The sequence below is a fragment of the Megalobrama amblycephala genome, linkage group LG24 (genome assembly GCF_018812025.1).
Source record: "Megalobrama amblycephala isolate DHTTF-2021 linkage group LG24, ASM1881202v1, whole genome shotgun sequence".
Lineage (NCBI taxonomy): Eukaryota > Metazoa > Chordata > Actinopteri > Cypriniformes > Xenocyprididae > Megalobrama > Megalobrama amblycephala.
In genome coordinates, this window is record NC_063067.1 from 554,227 (window position 1) to 573,036 (window position 18,810).

General features: G+C 36.8%; 1 protein-coding gene across 1 annotated transcript; it reads left to right on the forward strand.

Moving 5' to 3' along the window:
- Window positions 1-3,926: 3,926 nt before the first annotated feature.
- sh3gl2b (SH3 domain containing GRB2 like 2b, endophilin A1) lies at window positions 3,927-18,023 on the forward strand. Its single transcript, XM_048179232.1, has 9 exons — window positions 3,927-4,257; window positions 10,014-10,082; window positions 11,847-11,919; window positions 12,968-13,111; window positions 13,270-13,403; window positions 13,476-13,634; window positions 14,809-14,912; window positions 15,856-15,980; window positions 16,197-18,023. The coding sequence occupies exons 1-9, from the start codon at window positions 4,213-4,215 to the stop codon at window positions 16,391-16,393; spliced, it is 1,050 nt and encodes a 349-aa protein (XP_048035189.1). The 5' UTR covers window positions 3,927-4,212; the 3' UTR covers window positions 16,394-18,023.
- Window positions 18,024-18,810: the final 787 nt, after the last annotated feature.

Here is an 18,810-nt window from a genome sequence, read left to right on the forward strand (position 1 = left end):
AATGGATCTTTACAAGATGTTTGTCATGCATGCTGTATGCATGCTTCGAATTATGTGAGTAAAGTATTTATTTGGATGTTAAAGTTTTATTCTGAGTGAATTTGAGGCTGTCCTCCGTGGCTAACGGCTAATGCTACACTGTTGGAGAGATTTATAAAGAATGAAGTTGTGTTTATGAATTATACAGACTGCAAGTGTTTAAAAAATGAAAATAGCGACGGCTCTTGTCTCCGTGAATACAGTAAGAAACGATGCTAACTTTAACCTCATTTAACAGTACATTAGCAACATGCTAACGAAACATTTAGAAAGACAATTTACAAATATCAGTAAAAATATCATGCTATCATGGATTATGTCAGTTATTATTGCTCCATCTGCCATTTTTCGCTGTTGTTCTTGCTTACCTAGTCTGATGATTCGGCTGTGCACAGATCCAGACGTTAACTGGCTGCCTTTGTGTAATCCCTTTCATAATGTTGGGAACATGGGCTGGCATTATGCAAATATTGGGGGCGTACACCCCGACTGTTACGTAACAGTCGGTGTTATGTTGAGATTCGCCTGTTCTTCGGAGGTCGTTTAAACAAATGAGATTTATATAAGAAGGAGGAAACAATGGGGTTTGAGACTCACTGTATTGTCACTGTACACTGTACACTGTATGTCTTTTCCATGTACTGAACTCTTGTTATTTAACTATGCCAAGGTAAATTAAATTTTTGAATCTAGGGCACCTTTAAGTAAATGTGTAAATGTGTAAATACAACCAACTTTCCAAAGATATAGGTTTTTCTGTTTCACTTAATTGAACAGTTAACAGGTTTTCATGTTTGTGGCTTAAGAATCTAATGCATTTATATATTTTCATTAAAATATGTATTTTACAAGCCTAAAAAGGGAATATATACTGTACCTCGAATTACACGTTGTCAGTAATTACAATCAGTAAGTAATGATGAACGTAGTGATTTATGTTTCAGGAGTCCAGCACTTGATCCATTTCGAAACAAACTTAAAAGTTAATAGACCCTTTTCACATTTCCCAGAAGCGGAAGTCATCATAGTTGGGTAAAATATTATAGCGGTGAATGAGAGACTTAAATAAGACTAAAATATTTTTGTTTGTTTCCATTTACACAAATAGCAAAAGAAAAACTCCACTATAGTGTTTTTCACAACTTTCAAAAAGAGGAAAAAATAGAGAACGATTGAAAACGGCAGTCAGAAGAGAGAAAGATGTAATTATTACTATCTCTTTCATAGCCGGTGTATTAGAAACACCCTCACAGCAGCGTTAACATTTTTTTTGTAATTTAATGGTAATGCAATGGTAATATAATAATATAGTCTTATAAATGTTTATACATTTAAAAAAAAAAAAAGAAAATATAAAAAACTTTGCAGAATTTACGATATTGATGGCTGTTAAAACGCCTTATCATAGTCTGTGAAAAGGGTCTAAATGGTCTATATCAGGGGTGTCCAAAGTCCAGCCCGTGGGCCAAATGCGGCCCGGAATGAATTTTATGATTTAATTGAATTTAAAGCCAGTTGAAACAGCGCCAACTTAATCAACAACACTAACGTGCAAATCAGGAGAAACATTGAGCCCATCCAGTTAGAATACATTTCAACCAACAATTCATCAACATTATCATGGATTTACTGTGGTAACACTAACTGTAACCATGGTATTTTGTCATAAATGTAGGTTAATCTCTCATTTTATTTAATTTTTAATGTAGACATATTAAATGAGTAGTAAAGCCAAGTTACAGACTATTTTTGTCATAAACTTGCAGTTTTGTGCATTTTTATTTTATATTAAATGTGTTAATAGACTAAATAACATAAAACCATTCTAGATATAGAAACAATATTTTTTTACTGTTTACCAGTGAGGTCCATGGTGATCTAAATAGAGTTCTAATTCAGTAATAATATTTAAATTCCACCCTTTAAAACAAAGTTGTTAAAAGTTTTACAGATATTGTTTGTGTATTAAATTTACATCTGTGTCCTATCTCAAGCTACTCTACTGTCAGCTCAAGATTGTCAAATCGGTCATGTTTCCAAGAAACAAAACATGTAATATATATATAGGTGTGTCCACAACTTCGAATCTGGCCCCCTTTTAAAAATGTTTGGTCAGCACTGGCCTATATACCCTTAAATTTTGAAAATCAACACCACTCTCCACTGAGTTAAAACCCCGCCCGTTTTCTAACCGACGTCTTTAAAAAAACGTGAGTTCGGATGTCAACATGATCAACTTTCAGAGAAGTTGCTCCGGGGAAAACATAAATGTTCATTTTAACTTTCCAGCGGCATATTTTATCAGATAAATAAAAAATGACATCATGAATGTCATAGACAGAAATAAACTCCCGCTGCTCGCCGTCCACGTGATGACGTAAAGGCTGTGAGTGGGGAAAGAAGCACACACTCGATCTTATGAATCCAACAGCACTTGTTCATATTTTTTGCAGCTGTTTCTGTAGTTTACGTCATTATACCAATAGGTGGCGCCCGAGTCCAATGAGTGTATTTTTGGTTATTAAAAGCATGTCGGTCTGGTTACATTAAATAACACGACCGAAACACCACAAAAACATTTCTTTAGAAGAGTTTTACATTTATTTAATGTTTATATAAATTGACAATTTACCCCGTTTCATGTTTTGTTGATTTTCAGGAATAAGATGACTAGATTTTCAAGGTAAAACTTTAAACCCCACCGTCATACAGTTGAGTGCATATGTTTGCACCCCTTTGCAGAATCTGAAACATGTTTATAATAATAATAAAAAGAAACGCATCATAAGAATTGCATGTTGTTATATTAATACTGCCCTGATTAAGCTATTTCACATAACAGATTTCACAAGACACAATAATAACTGAATTGTATTTTAATTTTATTAATGTATTAGTAAATGTTGAAAATAATATTAACTAAGATTATTAAATGCTTTAGAAGTATTTCTTAATTGTTAAAGGGTTAGTTCACCCAAAAATGAAAATATTGTCATTAATTCCTCACCCTCATGTCGTTCCACACCCGTAAGACCTTCGTTCATCTTCAGAACACAAATTAAGATATTTTTGATGAAATCCGATGGCTCAGTGAGGCCTGCATAGCCAGCAATGACATTTCCTCTCTCGAGATCCATTAATGTACTAAAAACATATTTAAATCAGTTCATGTGAGTACAGTGGTTCAATGTTAATATTATAAAGCCACGAGAAAATTGTTGTTGCGGCAATAAAACAAAATAACGACTTATATAGTGATGGCCGATTTCAAAACATTGCTTCATGAAGCTTCGGAGCGTTATGAATCAGCGTGTCGAATCAGCGGTTCGGAGCGTCAAAGTCACGTGATTTCAGCAGTTTGGCGGTTTGACACACGATCTGAATCATGATTCGACACAAAAGATTCTTAACGCTCCGAAGCTTCCTGAAGCAGTGTTTTGAAATCGGCCATCACTACTATATAAGTCGTTATTTTGTTTTTTTGGTGCACCAAAAATATTCTTGTCACTTTATAATATTAATATTGAACCACTGTACTCACATGAACTGATTTCATGAACTGATAAATATGTTTTTAGTACATAAATGGATCTTGAGAGAGGAAATGTCATTGCTGGCTATGCAGGCCTCACTGAGCCACCGGATTTCATCAAAAATATCTTAATTTGTGTTCTGAAGATCAACGAAGGTCTTACAGATGTGTAACGACATGAGGGTGAGTAATTAATAACATTATTTTCACTTTTTGGGTGAACTAACCCTTTAATTAATGTTGCTACTAATAAAAAAACAATTTGTAAAAATATAAATAATTGAAACAAACGGAGTATGCAAACTATGTGACAACTAGCCCCGGTCTCCCTCAAGAGAAGTGATTATATGATGCTCATGACGTGTCCTCAGAGCTCATGTGATCAGCTGCTGTCCGCGGTGCTGAAAACCTCCAGAAAGTATTTCTGAAGCTCAAACTCGCACAAACGATGATTTATTGGTTCATGTCTGATTCTTCACCATCCGCGCGCGCTCAGGGCGGGTCGTGTGACGTCACGCGCGCGATCATCGGTCCAGACACTCGGCGAGTCCGCGCGACCGTAACGGATATTTTTTACCTCAAAAGCCTCTAAAAAACCCTTTCATTAAAGAGGAGCGGAAGGGAATAAACAAAGAGCGGAAATGTCTGTGGCGGGGCTGAAAAAGCAGTTTCACAAAGCGACTCAGGTAAGAGCTGAATCCGTCCGTTATTCGCGGTGATGATGATGATGATGATGATAATGATGGGTTTGGTCTCTATGAAACCATCAGTCATCACTCATCACACTCTTCATTTGAGTCAGAGTTCAGAAAACGAGTTTGTTGGCGCTTATCTGCAGTCAGTGTGGTCGTTTTTGAATGTATGAAAACAGCGCGAGACCTGCGGGTGACCAGACACCGTCACGTGATCGCGAATATTCACGCGCGTTATGTAATCGGCCGCGCGCGCTGAAATGATGCTCACCTGAGGAGAAAAAGACAAATATTTGTGTTTATTTTTTTTAAAAGTCACTTTCTGTGTAGACACAAACATTAAAGTCTCGAATATAAAAAAAAAATACTTTAAACATTAAACATTCACGCCTTTGAAAAACAGTTCATGTTGAATACTTTTGAAATCCAAAAAAAAATATATATCTTTCACAATATAAATTTAAATGGTTAGTTTGATAGACTTCTTTATTGCATCTCATGTTATATGAGTGTTGCTATAATGATGATTGTCATCTTGTCACATCATATACTTTACATTTATTCATTTATTTTATCCAAGTAAGGATTATTGATAATACATACCATGGCACATGTTTGTTTAAAATAGCTCCCGGCCCACCAGAAATAGAAATGTGAATCAATACTCTGTCCTTACTGCGCACACGTCAACATGAATCAATACTCAAAGGGAACAGAAACAATGTCACATTAGTGGTTAGTTCAGTCTTCACTGGTAATTAAAGTTGCATTGGATTTGGATAATAAATTTTGAATGTTGAATTCATCAGACAAACAGCAGAAGAAGAAAGAGAGTCTAGAATCACTCATGATGCTTCGAGATATGGAAAGATTAGTGTGTGAAACTGGATGATTGCACACATTATGTGTGTGTGTGTGTTTAAACAAGATGAGATGATGTCAGCAAATGTGCTTTATTTGGAACATTAAATTATATGTTTAATAAATATTTATTATAATATTTTAATAATTGTATAATTATTCAATTTATGTTGACACATTACAATAATGTTCCATTAGTTAAGTACAAAGTTCTGTCATGAAACTCTAGATGGCGCAGTCTTTAACTCAATTTGCTCACAATCACATCATTCTTTAGGGCACAACTGATTGGTTCTTGCTGTATCAGTAGCCAATGAGCTCGCTGCTCAACCTTTAAATACTGATCAGCATTTGCTGTAACAGTTGCAGCGTGCTCTCAGAAACCCTCCACCTTCCCCAGCTCCACCTGCAGGGCTTTTAAAATGAATTTCACTACAGATTACAAAATACATGCTTTAAAAAGTAATTTATAATGTATTCCATTAGATTACCCAAGTTTTTTTAACTTAATCTAAATACTTTAATACGAATAACTATGTAACAAAAAAAAAGGTAACTGTGAGTTTTTAGCTCACAATTCTGAATTTTTTCTCAGAATTAACCCTTCGCAAAGACCCGCCCCCCTTAGTTACTGTTGCTTTGTCCGAAAAACCATGGCGCTGTCACGCCACATGCAGTGAAAAATACATCGCGGAGCAAAGAGGACACTGACAACACGTCGACAGACAAGACAGAGCAGGTTACTGATGATATTAAACAACGTCCCAGCTTTCAAACTGTGTCGTTTTTTTAATAAATTCAAACAATAAAAACCGTTTTGTGGCTCTTTAACGTGTCGTGACAGATCGCTGTAGCGCACCTCAGCTCAAGCGGCTCGTGAACCGATCATCTCTTCCTACTAGTTCATTTATTACATAAAATAAACATGAATGAACATCAGAAGGTATGTTGTTTCAAATGTGGAAAGACGTCAGTACACACCATTTTTCAAGTTTAAATCCACCAAGGTTAATCTGCTAACTCCTGACTGCTTTGTCGGACAAAATGGTGGATTCGGTGTTCTGATTGGTTAGATCGCTTGTCAATCAAACTCCCTGCGAAGGGTCAATTGCATGATATAAAGTTGCAATTGCGAGTTATAAAGTCAGAATTGTGAGATATAAAGTTGCAATATTGAGAAAAGAATTTAGAATTCTGAGATATAAACTGAATTTTGAGGAAAAAGTCAGAATTGTGAGATATAAAAAATTGCGAGAAAAAAAACGCAATTCTGACTGTATAACTTGCAATTGTGTGTTTACATCAATTAAAAAAATTAGAATTGTAAGATGCAAACTCGCAATTGCGAGAAAAAAAGTAAGAATTGTGAAATAAGTTGAAATTAGCTTTTTTTTTACAATTACAAGGGACAAACAACTATCGCAAAATATGGAAACAGTGGTGGATCATCCAGGTAATGACAGGGCCGTTAAGATTCAAGGGTATGTCAATTTTTTAATGGGACAATTTTTATAAATTCAGTCTTGTGCAGGGTTGCCAGGTTCTCACAACAAAACCCACCCAATTGCTACTCAAAACTAGTCCAAAACTAGCCCAATCGCATAAAATTTGCATTCCAGGGGCTAAATATCATGTTATTTGAGGTCGCTTCAACCCGCGGACATGAAAAACAACCTGCGGCAACAGTGTTAAAGTAGCCCAATTCCGCGGGAAAACCTCGGACTTGGCAACGCTGGTCTTGTGGATTATCTGTTATGTGAAATAGCTTATTCAGGACTGTACTAGCTAAATAAAAATAACATGCAATTTTTATTTAAAATTATTCAAATGTTGCATATTCTGCAAGGGGTATGAAACTTATGAGCAGAACTGTAGCTTAGGATGATTTTGCGGACTGAGTTGGAGAATCACTGTTTACATTAATGTTTAAATTAAATAAATTACATTATAAGTAATAAGTAATCACTTTGATAATCTAAAATACTTTTCGGATGTAACTGTAATTTGATTACCGCCCATTTAAAATGTAACTAATGAAATATAGTTACTCAAATTTTGTATTTTAAATGCGCAACAAAGTATTTCGTTACTCCCCAACCCTGTCCACCTGTACAGATCTGCTTCAGGTAATTCATATTAATGCTTAATTTAATTTATATAAATGTATTAATACTATTAGAAAAGTAAAGCAGAGAAACAAAACAGAAGCAAATGAAATTTTAATAGGGTACATTTATTATACATTATATTAATATAATTATAATTTTAATCATGATACTAGTCTTACTATTTTATAAAATATATTGTGATATCAATATTTAAATAATTAATTAATGTATTTAAAAATTGCATTTACAGTGTGTCTGTATATATTTATGTGTATGTAAATGTATTTGTGTATGAATATGTTATTGTCTTTATATAAATAAACACAGAATAGACAGTAGATTGAAGTTGTGAACAGATTGAGTTGATCTGAACGTCATAAACACGCCAGGAGTGTGTTGAGATACGACTAACATATGAAAACCACGTACAAGAGGAGAGAGATGAATAATACATGCTCAGAGTAAACCTGCTGCACTGCACATCTTTAATTTATACTGTCACACACACACACACACACACACACACACACACACACACACACACACACACAGTATGGACGGACAGTTAGAGCTTCCCTCAGTTCATATCGGTCTTCTTACATAACAGGCGTTTCAGACTGACGGATTGATCTAGACATGAGTGAGAGAGAGATGTGTGAACGTTACACTCGTGCAGAAACACTTTTGACTATCAAGAACCGCCCACTTACACAGGAAGTGAGCGTCTGATTGACACGTGCAGCGATCACGTCACAGAGTATCACTCTGACTGATGATGATGTAACAGTACATGTGGACCAATATTTTATACTACTAACGCTGTTTCCGTATTTAAACAGAAGAGCATATTAAAGGGTTCGTTCACCCAAAAATGAAATTTCTGTCATTTATTACTCTCCCTCATGCCGTTACACACCCGTAAGACCTTTGTTCATCTTCAGAACACAAATTAAGATATTTTTGATGAAATCCGATGGCTCAGTGAGGCCTGCATAGCCAGCAATGGCTACATTTCCTCTCTCAAGATCCATTAATGTACTAAAAACATATTTAAATCAGTTCATGTGAGTACAGTGGTTCAATATTAATATTATAAAGCCACGAGAATATTTTTGGTGCGCCAAAAAAACAAAATAACGACTTATTTAGTGATGGCCGATTTCAAAACACTGAAGCTTCGGAGCGTTATGAATCTTTTGTGTCGAATCATGATTCAGATCACGTGTCAAACCGCCAAACTGCTGAAATCACGTGACTTTGGTGCTCCGAACCGCTGATTCGACACACTGATTCGTAACGCTCCGAAGCTTCCTGAAGCAGCGTTTTGAAATCGGCCATCACTATATAAGTCATTATTTTGTTTTTTTTGGTGCACCAAAAATATTCTCGTGGCTTTATAATATTAATATTGAACCACTGTACTCACATGAACTGATTTAAATATGTTTTTAGTACATTAATGGATCTTGAGAGAGGAAATGTCATTGCTCAGGCCTCACTGAGCCATCGGATTTCATCAAAAATATCTTCATTTGTGTTCTGAAGATGAACGAAGGTCTTACGGGTGTGGAACGACATGAGGACGAGGAATTAATGACTCACAGCTGATGAACGGACACTTACTGCTTCCTGAGAATGTTGTAGGTGTTCTTTGTGATGTCATCAGTTTTTCCACTTCCTGTTTTCTGGATTTCAGACAGTTATTGATTTTTCACAGTTTTAATCTTTCAAGTGAAATCTAAACTTATAATACACAGTAAAACAGTAAAATACACACAAAAGTCTGAAAATACGATATAGAAGAATGACATTCAGAGCTCAGATGTGTGGATGTGATGAGAGACAGACGGATGGGGGTCGTACATCTCTATTTTCTGTCGGATGGTATCATCAGGTCGCTGTTGCTATGGAAACTGGCTCTCGTGCACACAGTCCATCTCACGCAGCATCACTTTCACAGCGATGTTCAGAGCCTGGAATAAAAAAAAAGCGTCGTATATATAGCGTATGATATTAAAGTAATAATGACTCAACATTGTTAATGAATCATTAGTGTGTTTCGTCACATTTATCTTCTGTGTTGTGAAGATCCTCACTGGTTCTGTGGAGGAAAACAAGTAAACAGCCCATAATTAATATCAGAGTGATGCATCTACAGTTTACAATCATCCAGTCGCACTGCAGAAAGTGTTTCTTCCAATACAAACATCTAAACAATCAAGATACGTTTACTGGAAATTTAAAACGACTTCAAAATCTGAAACAGAAAAGTGTCAAAATATCTGCCAATGGACTCTGTAAAATGATCTTGATTTCTGTTTAATTAACATGATTTTTCTGACTCCATTGGCAGATATTTGTTCTTGTTTTAAGTGTAAACGCTCTTACTTTTGATGAATTATTGAGAAAACAAGACTTAAATCAAGATAGGAGATGCAAAATTGCATGCTTGGTAACATTTACAGTCAGTTAATGCATAAACTAACAATGAGCAATACATTATTATCATAATCTTTGTTAATGTTAGTGAATAAAAACAGTTCATGCCAGCTTGGGTTCATCGGATACAACTTTTGATTTCAATAGTGTATTAGTAAATGCTGAAATTATTAACTAAGATTATTAAATGCTTTGGAAGTGTTTTTCATTGTACGCAACGAATGTTAACAAGCTTCATTGTAAAGTGTTACTGAATGTTTAGATATTTCTGGAAAACAAAGATACAGAGTAAGAAAATCATTTTTTGCAGGAGCGTTTATATTGTGTGTTTCTCACCTGTAGAAAGTCAGTGAGAAGGTGGGAGGAGCTGAAGGAACCAAACTGGACGATGATTTCAAAGAAATGGAAAAGGTACACACACACTCACACACACTCACACACACTCACACACACACTCACACACACACTCACACTCACACACACACACACACACTCACACACACACTCCCACACACACAATGGGACATGTGATAACAGTAACTTAATGGGAACGTTAGCAAAACGCTCTTGGAATGTATTTTTGTTAGGTGTGTTTGTACAGTAAAGCTGCTTTGAATCATATAAAGCACTATAGAAAAGGTGACGTTATTATTATATTATTAATCAATGTCATCTGAAGTTTACATATTCAAACATTTTTTCCTGCCTTAAAATAGCTTTAATGTAACTCTACACTCATGCCTCATTTAATATACACAGATCTATGAATATGCTAATTAGCCCCGCCTCCACTCACTCGCACAAGCTCAGAGATCCACTCGGTCAACTTACTGAAGTAAACGCTGCACAATGGTATCGCTCTTTACAACGTCAGACACATAACGATAATTAATATGATTAGTCTTTTGCTTGACTATGTTATCAAACAGCCAATAATGTGTTGCTAATGTTACACAATTCATGTTCATATTCAGTCAGTATCCTTACAAACGCTTTGAACAACTCAGAACGTCAGTGGAGAAAGGATTATAGTTCATCATAATATGCATCATACACACGTCATTTAGCTAAATCTACACGAATTTACATATCAGCAGAAAAATATAATCTTCTTTTGAGACTCTTGTGCGGTCAGTTAATGATATGCTAAAGCCCGCCCACACGTGGACGTGATTGGTTTTTGTTGTGGTCTTGCTGGAATCATATCAGCACCAGCATGCAAAACACACACTACCAGTCAAAAGTGTGGAAACATTACTATTTTTAATGTTTTTGAACTTATGCTCATTAAGGCTGCATTTATTTCATAATAAATACAGAAAAAACAATAATATTGTGAAATATTATTCCAGTGTAAATCAGCAGTTTTCTATGTGAATATATAGTAAAGTGTAATTTATTCCTGTGATCAAAGCTGAATTTTCAGCATCATTACTCCAGTCTTCAGTGTCACATGATCCTTCAGAAATCATTCTGATATGATGATTTATTATCAATGTTGGAAACAGTTGTGCTGCTTAATATTTTTTTTGGAAACTGTGATACTTTTTTCAGGATTCATTGATGAATAAAAGGTTAAAAAGAGCAGCATTTATTCAAAATATGAATCTTTTCTAACAATATAAATCTTTATGATCACTTTTTATCAAGTTCACACATCCGTGCTGAATAAAAGTATTAATTTCTTTCCAAAAAAAAAGAAAAATTACTGACCCCAAACTTTTGAACCGTAGTGTATATTGTTACAAAAGATTTCTATTTTAAATAAATGCTGATATTTTTTAACTTTTTATTCATCAAAGAATCCTGAAAAAGTATCACAGGTTATAAAATAATATTAATCAGCACAACTGTTTCCAACATTGATAATAAATCAGCATATTAGAATGATTTCTGAAGGATCATGTGACACTGAAGACTGGAGTAATGATGCTGAAAATCCAGCTTTGATCACAGGAATAAATTACATTATTTTAAAATAGAAAATCATAATTCTAAATTGTAAAAATATTTCACAATATTTTAGTTTTTTCTGTATTTATTATGAAATAAATGCAGCCTTAATGAGCATAAGAGACTTTGTTCAAAATCATTAAAAATAGTAATGTTTCCACACTTTTGACTGGTGGTGTGTGTTATGTTGGTGTGAACTCTTGTGTGTTTGTTTGTGTGCAGAAAGTGGACACCACGAGCAGAGCGGTGCTTGACATCATGACCAAAACCACAGAATACCTGCAGCCCAACCCTGGTGAGTGTGTGTGAGTGTGTGAGTGTGTGTGTGTGTGTGTGTGTGTGTGTGTGTGTGTGTGTGTGTGTGTGTGTGAGTGTGTGTGTGTGAGTGTGTGTGTGTGTGTGTGTGTGAGTGAGTGTGTGTGAGTGTGTGAGTGTGTGTGTGTGTGTGTGTGTGAGTGAGTGTGTGAGTGTGTGTGAGTGTGTGTGTGTGTGAGTGTGTGAGTGTGTGTGTGAGTGTGTGTGTGTGTGTGTGTGTGAGTGTGTGTGTGTGTGTGTGTGTGTGTGTGTGAGTGTGTGAGTGTGTGTGTGAGTGTGTGTGTGTGTGTGTGAGTGTGTCTGTGTGTGAGTGTGTCTGTGTGTGAGTGTGTCTGTGTGTGAGTGTGTGAGTGTGTGTGTGTGTGTGAGTGTGTGTGTGTGTGAGTGTGTGTGTGTGAGTCTGTGTGTGTGTGTGTGTGTGTGTGTGAGTGTGTGTGTGTGTGTGAGTGTGTGAGTGTGTGTGTGTGTGTGTGTGTGTGTGTGAGTGTGTGTGTGTGTGTGAGTGTGTGAGTGTGTGTGTGTGTGTGTGTGTGTGTGTGTGTGAGTGTGTGAGTGTGTGTGTGAGTGTGTGTGTGTGAGTGTGTGTGTGTGTGTGTGTGTGTGTGTGTGTGTGTGTGTGTGTGTGTGTGTGAGTGTGTGTGAGTGTGTGTGTGTGTGTGTGTGTGAGTGTGTGTGTGTGTGTGTGTGTGAGTGTGTGTGTGTGTGTGTGTGTGAGTGTGTGTGTGTGTGTGTGTGTGAGTGTGTGAGTGTGTGTGTGTGTGTGAGTGTGTCTGTGTGTGTGTGTGAGTGTGTGTGTGTGTGTGTGTGTGTGTGTGTGTGTCTGTGTGTGAGTGTGTCTGTGTGTGAGTGTGTCTGTGTGTGAGTGTGTGTGTGTGTGTGTGAGTGTGTGTGTGTGTGTGTGAGTGTGTGTGTGTGTGTGTGTGTGTGTGTGTGTGTGTGTGTGTGTGTGTGAGTGTGTGTGTGTGTGTGTCTGTGTGTGAGTGTGATTCTGTGGATCAGCAGCTCTTCTGAACGTGTGTGTGTTTCAGCGTCCAGGGCGCGTCTGAGCATGATCAACACCATGTCTAAGATCCGCGGTCAGGATAAGGGTCCGGGTTACCCGCAGGCTGAGACGGTGCTGGGCGACGCCATGACGAGGTTCGGCCGCGAGCTCGGAGAAGAGTCCAGCTTCGGTAACTCTTCCTGGATAAATAACAGCATTCAATCAACCAAGAAAGAGTCAAAATAAGTCATGAATCTTAGAAAACAACATCAGAAATTGAGTCAGTTGCAAACTTATGTTGGAAAAATAGTATTAATTTTGAAGGAGATATTGTGTGTGTGTGTTCAGGTTTGGCTCTGCTGGACGCCGGTGAATCCATGCGTGAGCTCGGTGAGGTGAAAGACGCTTTAGATATAAACGTCAAACAGAACTTCATCGACCCGCTGCAGAACCTGCACGAGAAAGACCTCAAAGAGATTCAGGTGCGGTTCGAGTCTGTTCACCGACAGAGAGAGAGCGATGAACGCGTGTAAACGTGTGTGTTTCTCCTGCAGCACCATCTGAAGAAGATGGAAGGTCGTCGTCTGGACTTCGATTATAAGAAGAAGCGTCAGGGGAAAGTGACGGACGACGAGATCAAGCAGGCGCTGGAGAAATTTGACGAGTCTAAAGAGGTGGCGGAGCAGAGCATGTTTAACCTGCTGGAGAACGACGTACGGTCACACTCATGTAGAGAGCTGTATCCCACAATGCAAACCTCACAAAATAATGGTTTACATTTTTAGTCCAAATGGACTATATGCACGGTTACTTCCTGGTTGTGGTTAAGTCAGCTCGGGCATTTCCGGTGAACTGTCAGCTGTTCATTCTGTACTCGCTGTACATCGACACAAAACCATCAATGGTTGACTTTATAATGTTGTGTTCATATTTTAATGCAGTTATCACATTTACCTAATTTGCCAATAAACCAGTTTTATTGATTGCAATAAAGACGAAGCTATTGGGAGCGTTTAAAAACGCTGTATCTGTAATTAGACACACTTCAGCACTTCAAATGTTATTTTTAATGTGATGAACACAAACATTATTTGTTCATCCTTCTGAGATTGTCCCCGTTGTAAAACCGAACGTTTAAAAATGTAGGAAATTCAACATTTGATAGAAAACACTTATTTAAAAATAAAAAAGACAATAATTACCACTTTAACCAGCAGGTGGCGGCAAAGTAGCATTTATTTGCGCATTTCCTCTAATCGTTTTTCACTTCGTTTTTGACTAAATATTAAACATTATAAAATCACTAGGTTTAAAAACACATTTTGTCAATGTGAAGTATGAAATACTCAGAAAATCTCCTGAAAAACAAAACTTTTCTTGTGAATGAATGACAGAAAGCGAGCGCCGCTCTCTCTTTATAATCACAGCAGCTGTCAGTCAATGATTTCAGCACACTTGTGAAAACACACATTTATTCAGTTAATCTAACTAAAGTGCACAATAAATATTCCATTTTTGAAGCTTTTTTTCACATAAAAGTGTGAAAACTGATGGTCGAACTGAATTTAGTCGAGGAGGAACACTGAGGAACGTCTTCATTTATTTATTTTTTATGCCGTCTTACATTTGAATAAGTAAATTAATGCTGTGCCTGACTATTTAAGTGACTATATTCTGATGATAAACTAAGTATTACTGATGCTCAACACACCAGCACATGACTCTCACCGGACGTTCTCCAGCTGGATTATATTAAAGCGGAAGTTATAAAGAACGCTCCGTGCGTATAGTCCATTGCAGATATACACATTGTTAGAGTATATAGTGCACAGTTTGCAGTCGGTGGTGTGCTAATGTGTGTGTGTGTGTGTGTGTGTGTGTGTGTAGATCGAGCAGGTCAGTCAGCTGGCGGCTCTGGTTCAGGCTCAGGTGGAGTATCATCAACAGGCCGCTGAGATCCTGCAGCAGCTCTCCAGCAAGCTGGAAGACAGGTCAGCTGATGCTCCACACTCCCATCATGCACCTGGTTCTCTCACGTGACGCGTATATCCACTGGGAGAGACATTCATTCACAACAGTAAACACTGTAGATTATCAGATGTGCCTGTAAATGTGCCCTTCAAAGGGTTAGTTCACCCAAAACTGAAGTTTCTGTCATTAATTCCTCTCCCTCATGTCATTCCACACCCTTCGTTCATCTTCAGAACACAAATTAAGATATTTTTGATGAAATCTGAGAGACTCGTTCATAGACAGCAATATAATCAACACTTTCAAGGTCCAGAAAGGTACTAAAGACATTGTTAAAACAGTCATGTGACTGCAGTGGATCAACCTTAATGTTATGAAGAAACGAGAATACTTTTTGTGCGCAAAAACAAAACAAAAATAACTTTATTCAACAATCTTTTCTCTTCTGTGTCATTCTCAAATGTTTTTTACGTCCAGCGCTTCCAGGTTCATCATCAGAACGCCGACTCATTATTGGCCGGCTTCACGCACATGTGTCGTGCTGATCACATGACCAGCTTTGGCCAATACTGAGCCGGCATTCGGGTGTAAACACGGAAGCTTCACTGTGATTACTGTGTAAGATAATGACAGAAGAGAAGAGATTGTTGAATAAAGTGGTTATTGTTTTGTTTTTTCTCGTCTCTTCATAACATTAAGGTTGAACCACTGCAGTCACATGACTGTTTTAACGATGTCAACGAGTTCCTTTCTGGACCTTGAAAGTGTTGATTATATTGCTGCCTATGAACGAGTCTCTCGGATTTCATCAAAAATATCTTAATTCGTGTTCTGAAGATTAACGAAGGGTGTGGAACGACATGAGGGAGAGTAAATACTGACAGAAACTTCAGTCTTGGGTGAACTAACCCTTTAAATTATAAACATGTGCTTGATTACAATATGTGTGTGTGTGTGTTACAGGATAAAGGACATGTCCAACAAACCGCGGAAGGAGTTCATCCCTAAACCGCGCATGGAGCTTCACCTGCCCAGTGAGAATCACAACGGAGGAATCAACTCTGCCAGATCACCTGCGCGCTCACCAGGTACACACACACACACACACACACACACACACACACACACGGGTGTATGGCTGGGCACTGACTCAAATTTCACGATTAACTCTTGATTCACAAGCATAAGATTCAATTCCAATTTCAATTCGATATCAATTAATTTGGATAAATATCAGGTACAGTACATTCATTTTTAAATTTGCACTCGTGTCACAGTGACGAGTTTTTCTGTCTGTCTCTCAGCGCCGTTGGATCAGCCGTGCTGTCGCGCGCTGTACGACTTCGAGCCGGAGAACGAGGGCGAGCTCGGCTTCAAAGAGGGCGACATCATCACTCTGACCAATCAGATCGACGACAACTGGTACGAGGGCATGATCAACGGCCAATCAGGATTCTTCCCCGTCAACTACGTGGACATCCTGGTGCCTCTGCCTCACTAGGCTCCGCCCACCCCTGCTCCTGCCTAGCAGCCCAACAGCCTGTATCGTGCATCTGTGCTACAGCTTCACTTCCTGTTCCTGTGACTCGGAGGATGATGATGATGAAGATTACAGACATTGCGGAGTCACGTCTGAGTGGAGAAACAGTGCTCAGTGTGTGTGTGTGTGTGTGTGTGTGTGTGTGTTCGCGCTCCTGGACTCGTGGTGAATCATGAGTCTCTTTATATTTTTTCTCGTATTTCAGTTTTATTTATTTGTATTTTGCCTTCGCTTCACTCTTCTGATAAACCTCACTTAGTCCAGCTCTATCCCAGCATGCTTTTAGGAAAGTTCTGGATCTCGCATCACAAACGAGGACAGATTACGTCGCTGCTGCTGTTTGTTACACACGTTAAATCACGGTTTTCTTCTAACTCACGTTCTGCCGGATCCTGCCAGAAAAGATTTTCCGTGATTTTATCGCCTGCTGATGCATTTTAGCCTAAACCTGCGCCGACACTGCAAAAACTGATGTTCTTCCTCAGTCTTGTTTTCCAGCACAAATATTCATAAATCAAGATACATTTACTGGAGAAGCAAAATAACTTTTAAAATAGAAATCAGTCACAATGAAGCGAGTTTCTGCTTAAAGGACTCCTATAATGTACTGTATGTCGACAGACGGGCGTCAGTGGAAGCTTGTTTCTGCCACAGAATTAAAACATAAAAGTAATTAAAAGTAATTGCGAGTTTTTAATCATGCAATGACAACTTTTTTTGCAGAATTCTGAGTTTACATTTCGCGATTCGTTTTTTTTTACCCCACTGAATAAAAAAAAAAAAAAAATTTTGACTTTTTATCTCACGATTATGACCATTTTTCACAGAATTCTGAGTTTACATCTCGCAATTCGTGGGTTTTTTTTATTTAAAAAAAGTTATTGTGATGTTCACTTAAATAGTCGTAACTATGAAAAAAAGTTAAAATTGACAATGTCGAAATAAAAATAATAAAAAGTAATTGCGAATTTTTCTCACACAATTTTGACTTTTTTTCGCACATTTCGCTATTAGTTTTTTTCCGCTATGGAATAAAAAATGAACAAGTAATTGACTTTTTAACCTTAAAATTATGGCTTTTTCATAGAATTCTAAGTTTGGATCTCGCAATTCGCTTTTTTTCCCCACAGAATAAAAAAATAAAAAAATTTGACTTTTTATCTCACAATTATGACTCTTTTCACAGAATTCGGAGTTTATATCTTGTAATTATGACTTTTTTTTCACAGAGTTACGAGTTTACATCTCGCAATTCATTTTTTTTTTTTTTTTCGCCGTGGAATTAAAAAATGTAAAAGTTATTGTGATGTTCATTTAAAAAGTCGTAACTATGACAAAAAGTTTAAAATTGACAATGTTGGAATAAAAATATTAAAAAGTAATTGCGAATTTTTCTCACACAATTTTGACTTTTTTTCGCTATGGAATAAAAAATGAACAAATAATTGACTTTTTAATATTAAAATTATGACTTTTTCATAGAATTCTACGTTTGGATCTCGCAATTTGTTTTTTTTCCCCACAGAATAAAAAAAAAAAAAAAAGTAGACTTTTTATCTCACGATTATGACTCTTTTCACAGAATTCGGAGTTTACATCTCACAATTCGTTTTTTCCGCCACAAAATAAAAAAAATTAAAAGGTAATTGCGTATTTTTTCTCACAATTATGACTTTTTCTCACAGTTGCGAGTTTATATTAGGGCTGTGTGATATGAAAAGTCATAATGATCACTTAAAAAGTCATAATTACGACAAAAGAGTTAAAATTAGGATATACTAACTAATCCATAATAATGAGATGAAAATTTGAAATGTTCACTTAAAAATGTATAACTATGACAAAAAGTTGAAGTTTCTGCTTAAAGGGGAACTATAATGCCCCTATTTGGGTGTGAGCAAAAACACACCATTTTTGTGTATCCCTTTAAATGCAAATGAGCTGCTGCTCCCGCCCCCTTTCCAGAAGAGGGCGGAGCTTTAACAGCTCAACAGCAACAAAGCTGGAGAATCTCACGCAGCCAAAATGAGGATTGTCAGTAACGGTGTCTGAGGTAAATGTAATTAAGCGTATTTAGATATTTGTACTGGAAACCAAGATAAAAATAGTAACACTTTACAAGAATGTCCCATTAGTTAAAGTCATTCATTGTGTAAACTAACAATGAGCGATACATTTGTCACAGTATTTATTAATCTTTGTTAATGCTAATAAAAATAGAACTCTTCATTATTAGTTCATGTTAACTCAGGTCCATTAAATAATATTAAATTATACACTGAAATTAACATTAACTAAGATCAATAAATAAGTATTTTTTTATTATGTTAACAAATGGAAATTTATTGTAAAGTGTTACTCAAAAATTGAACAAAAAA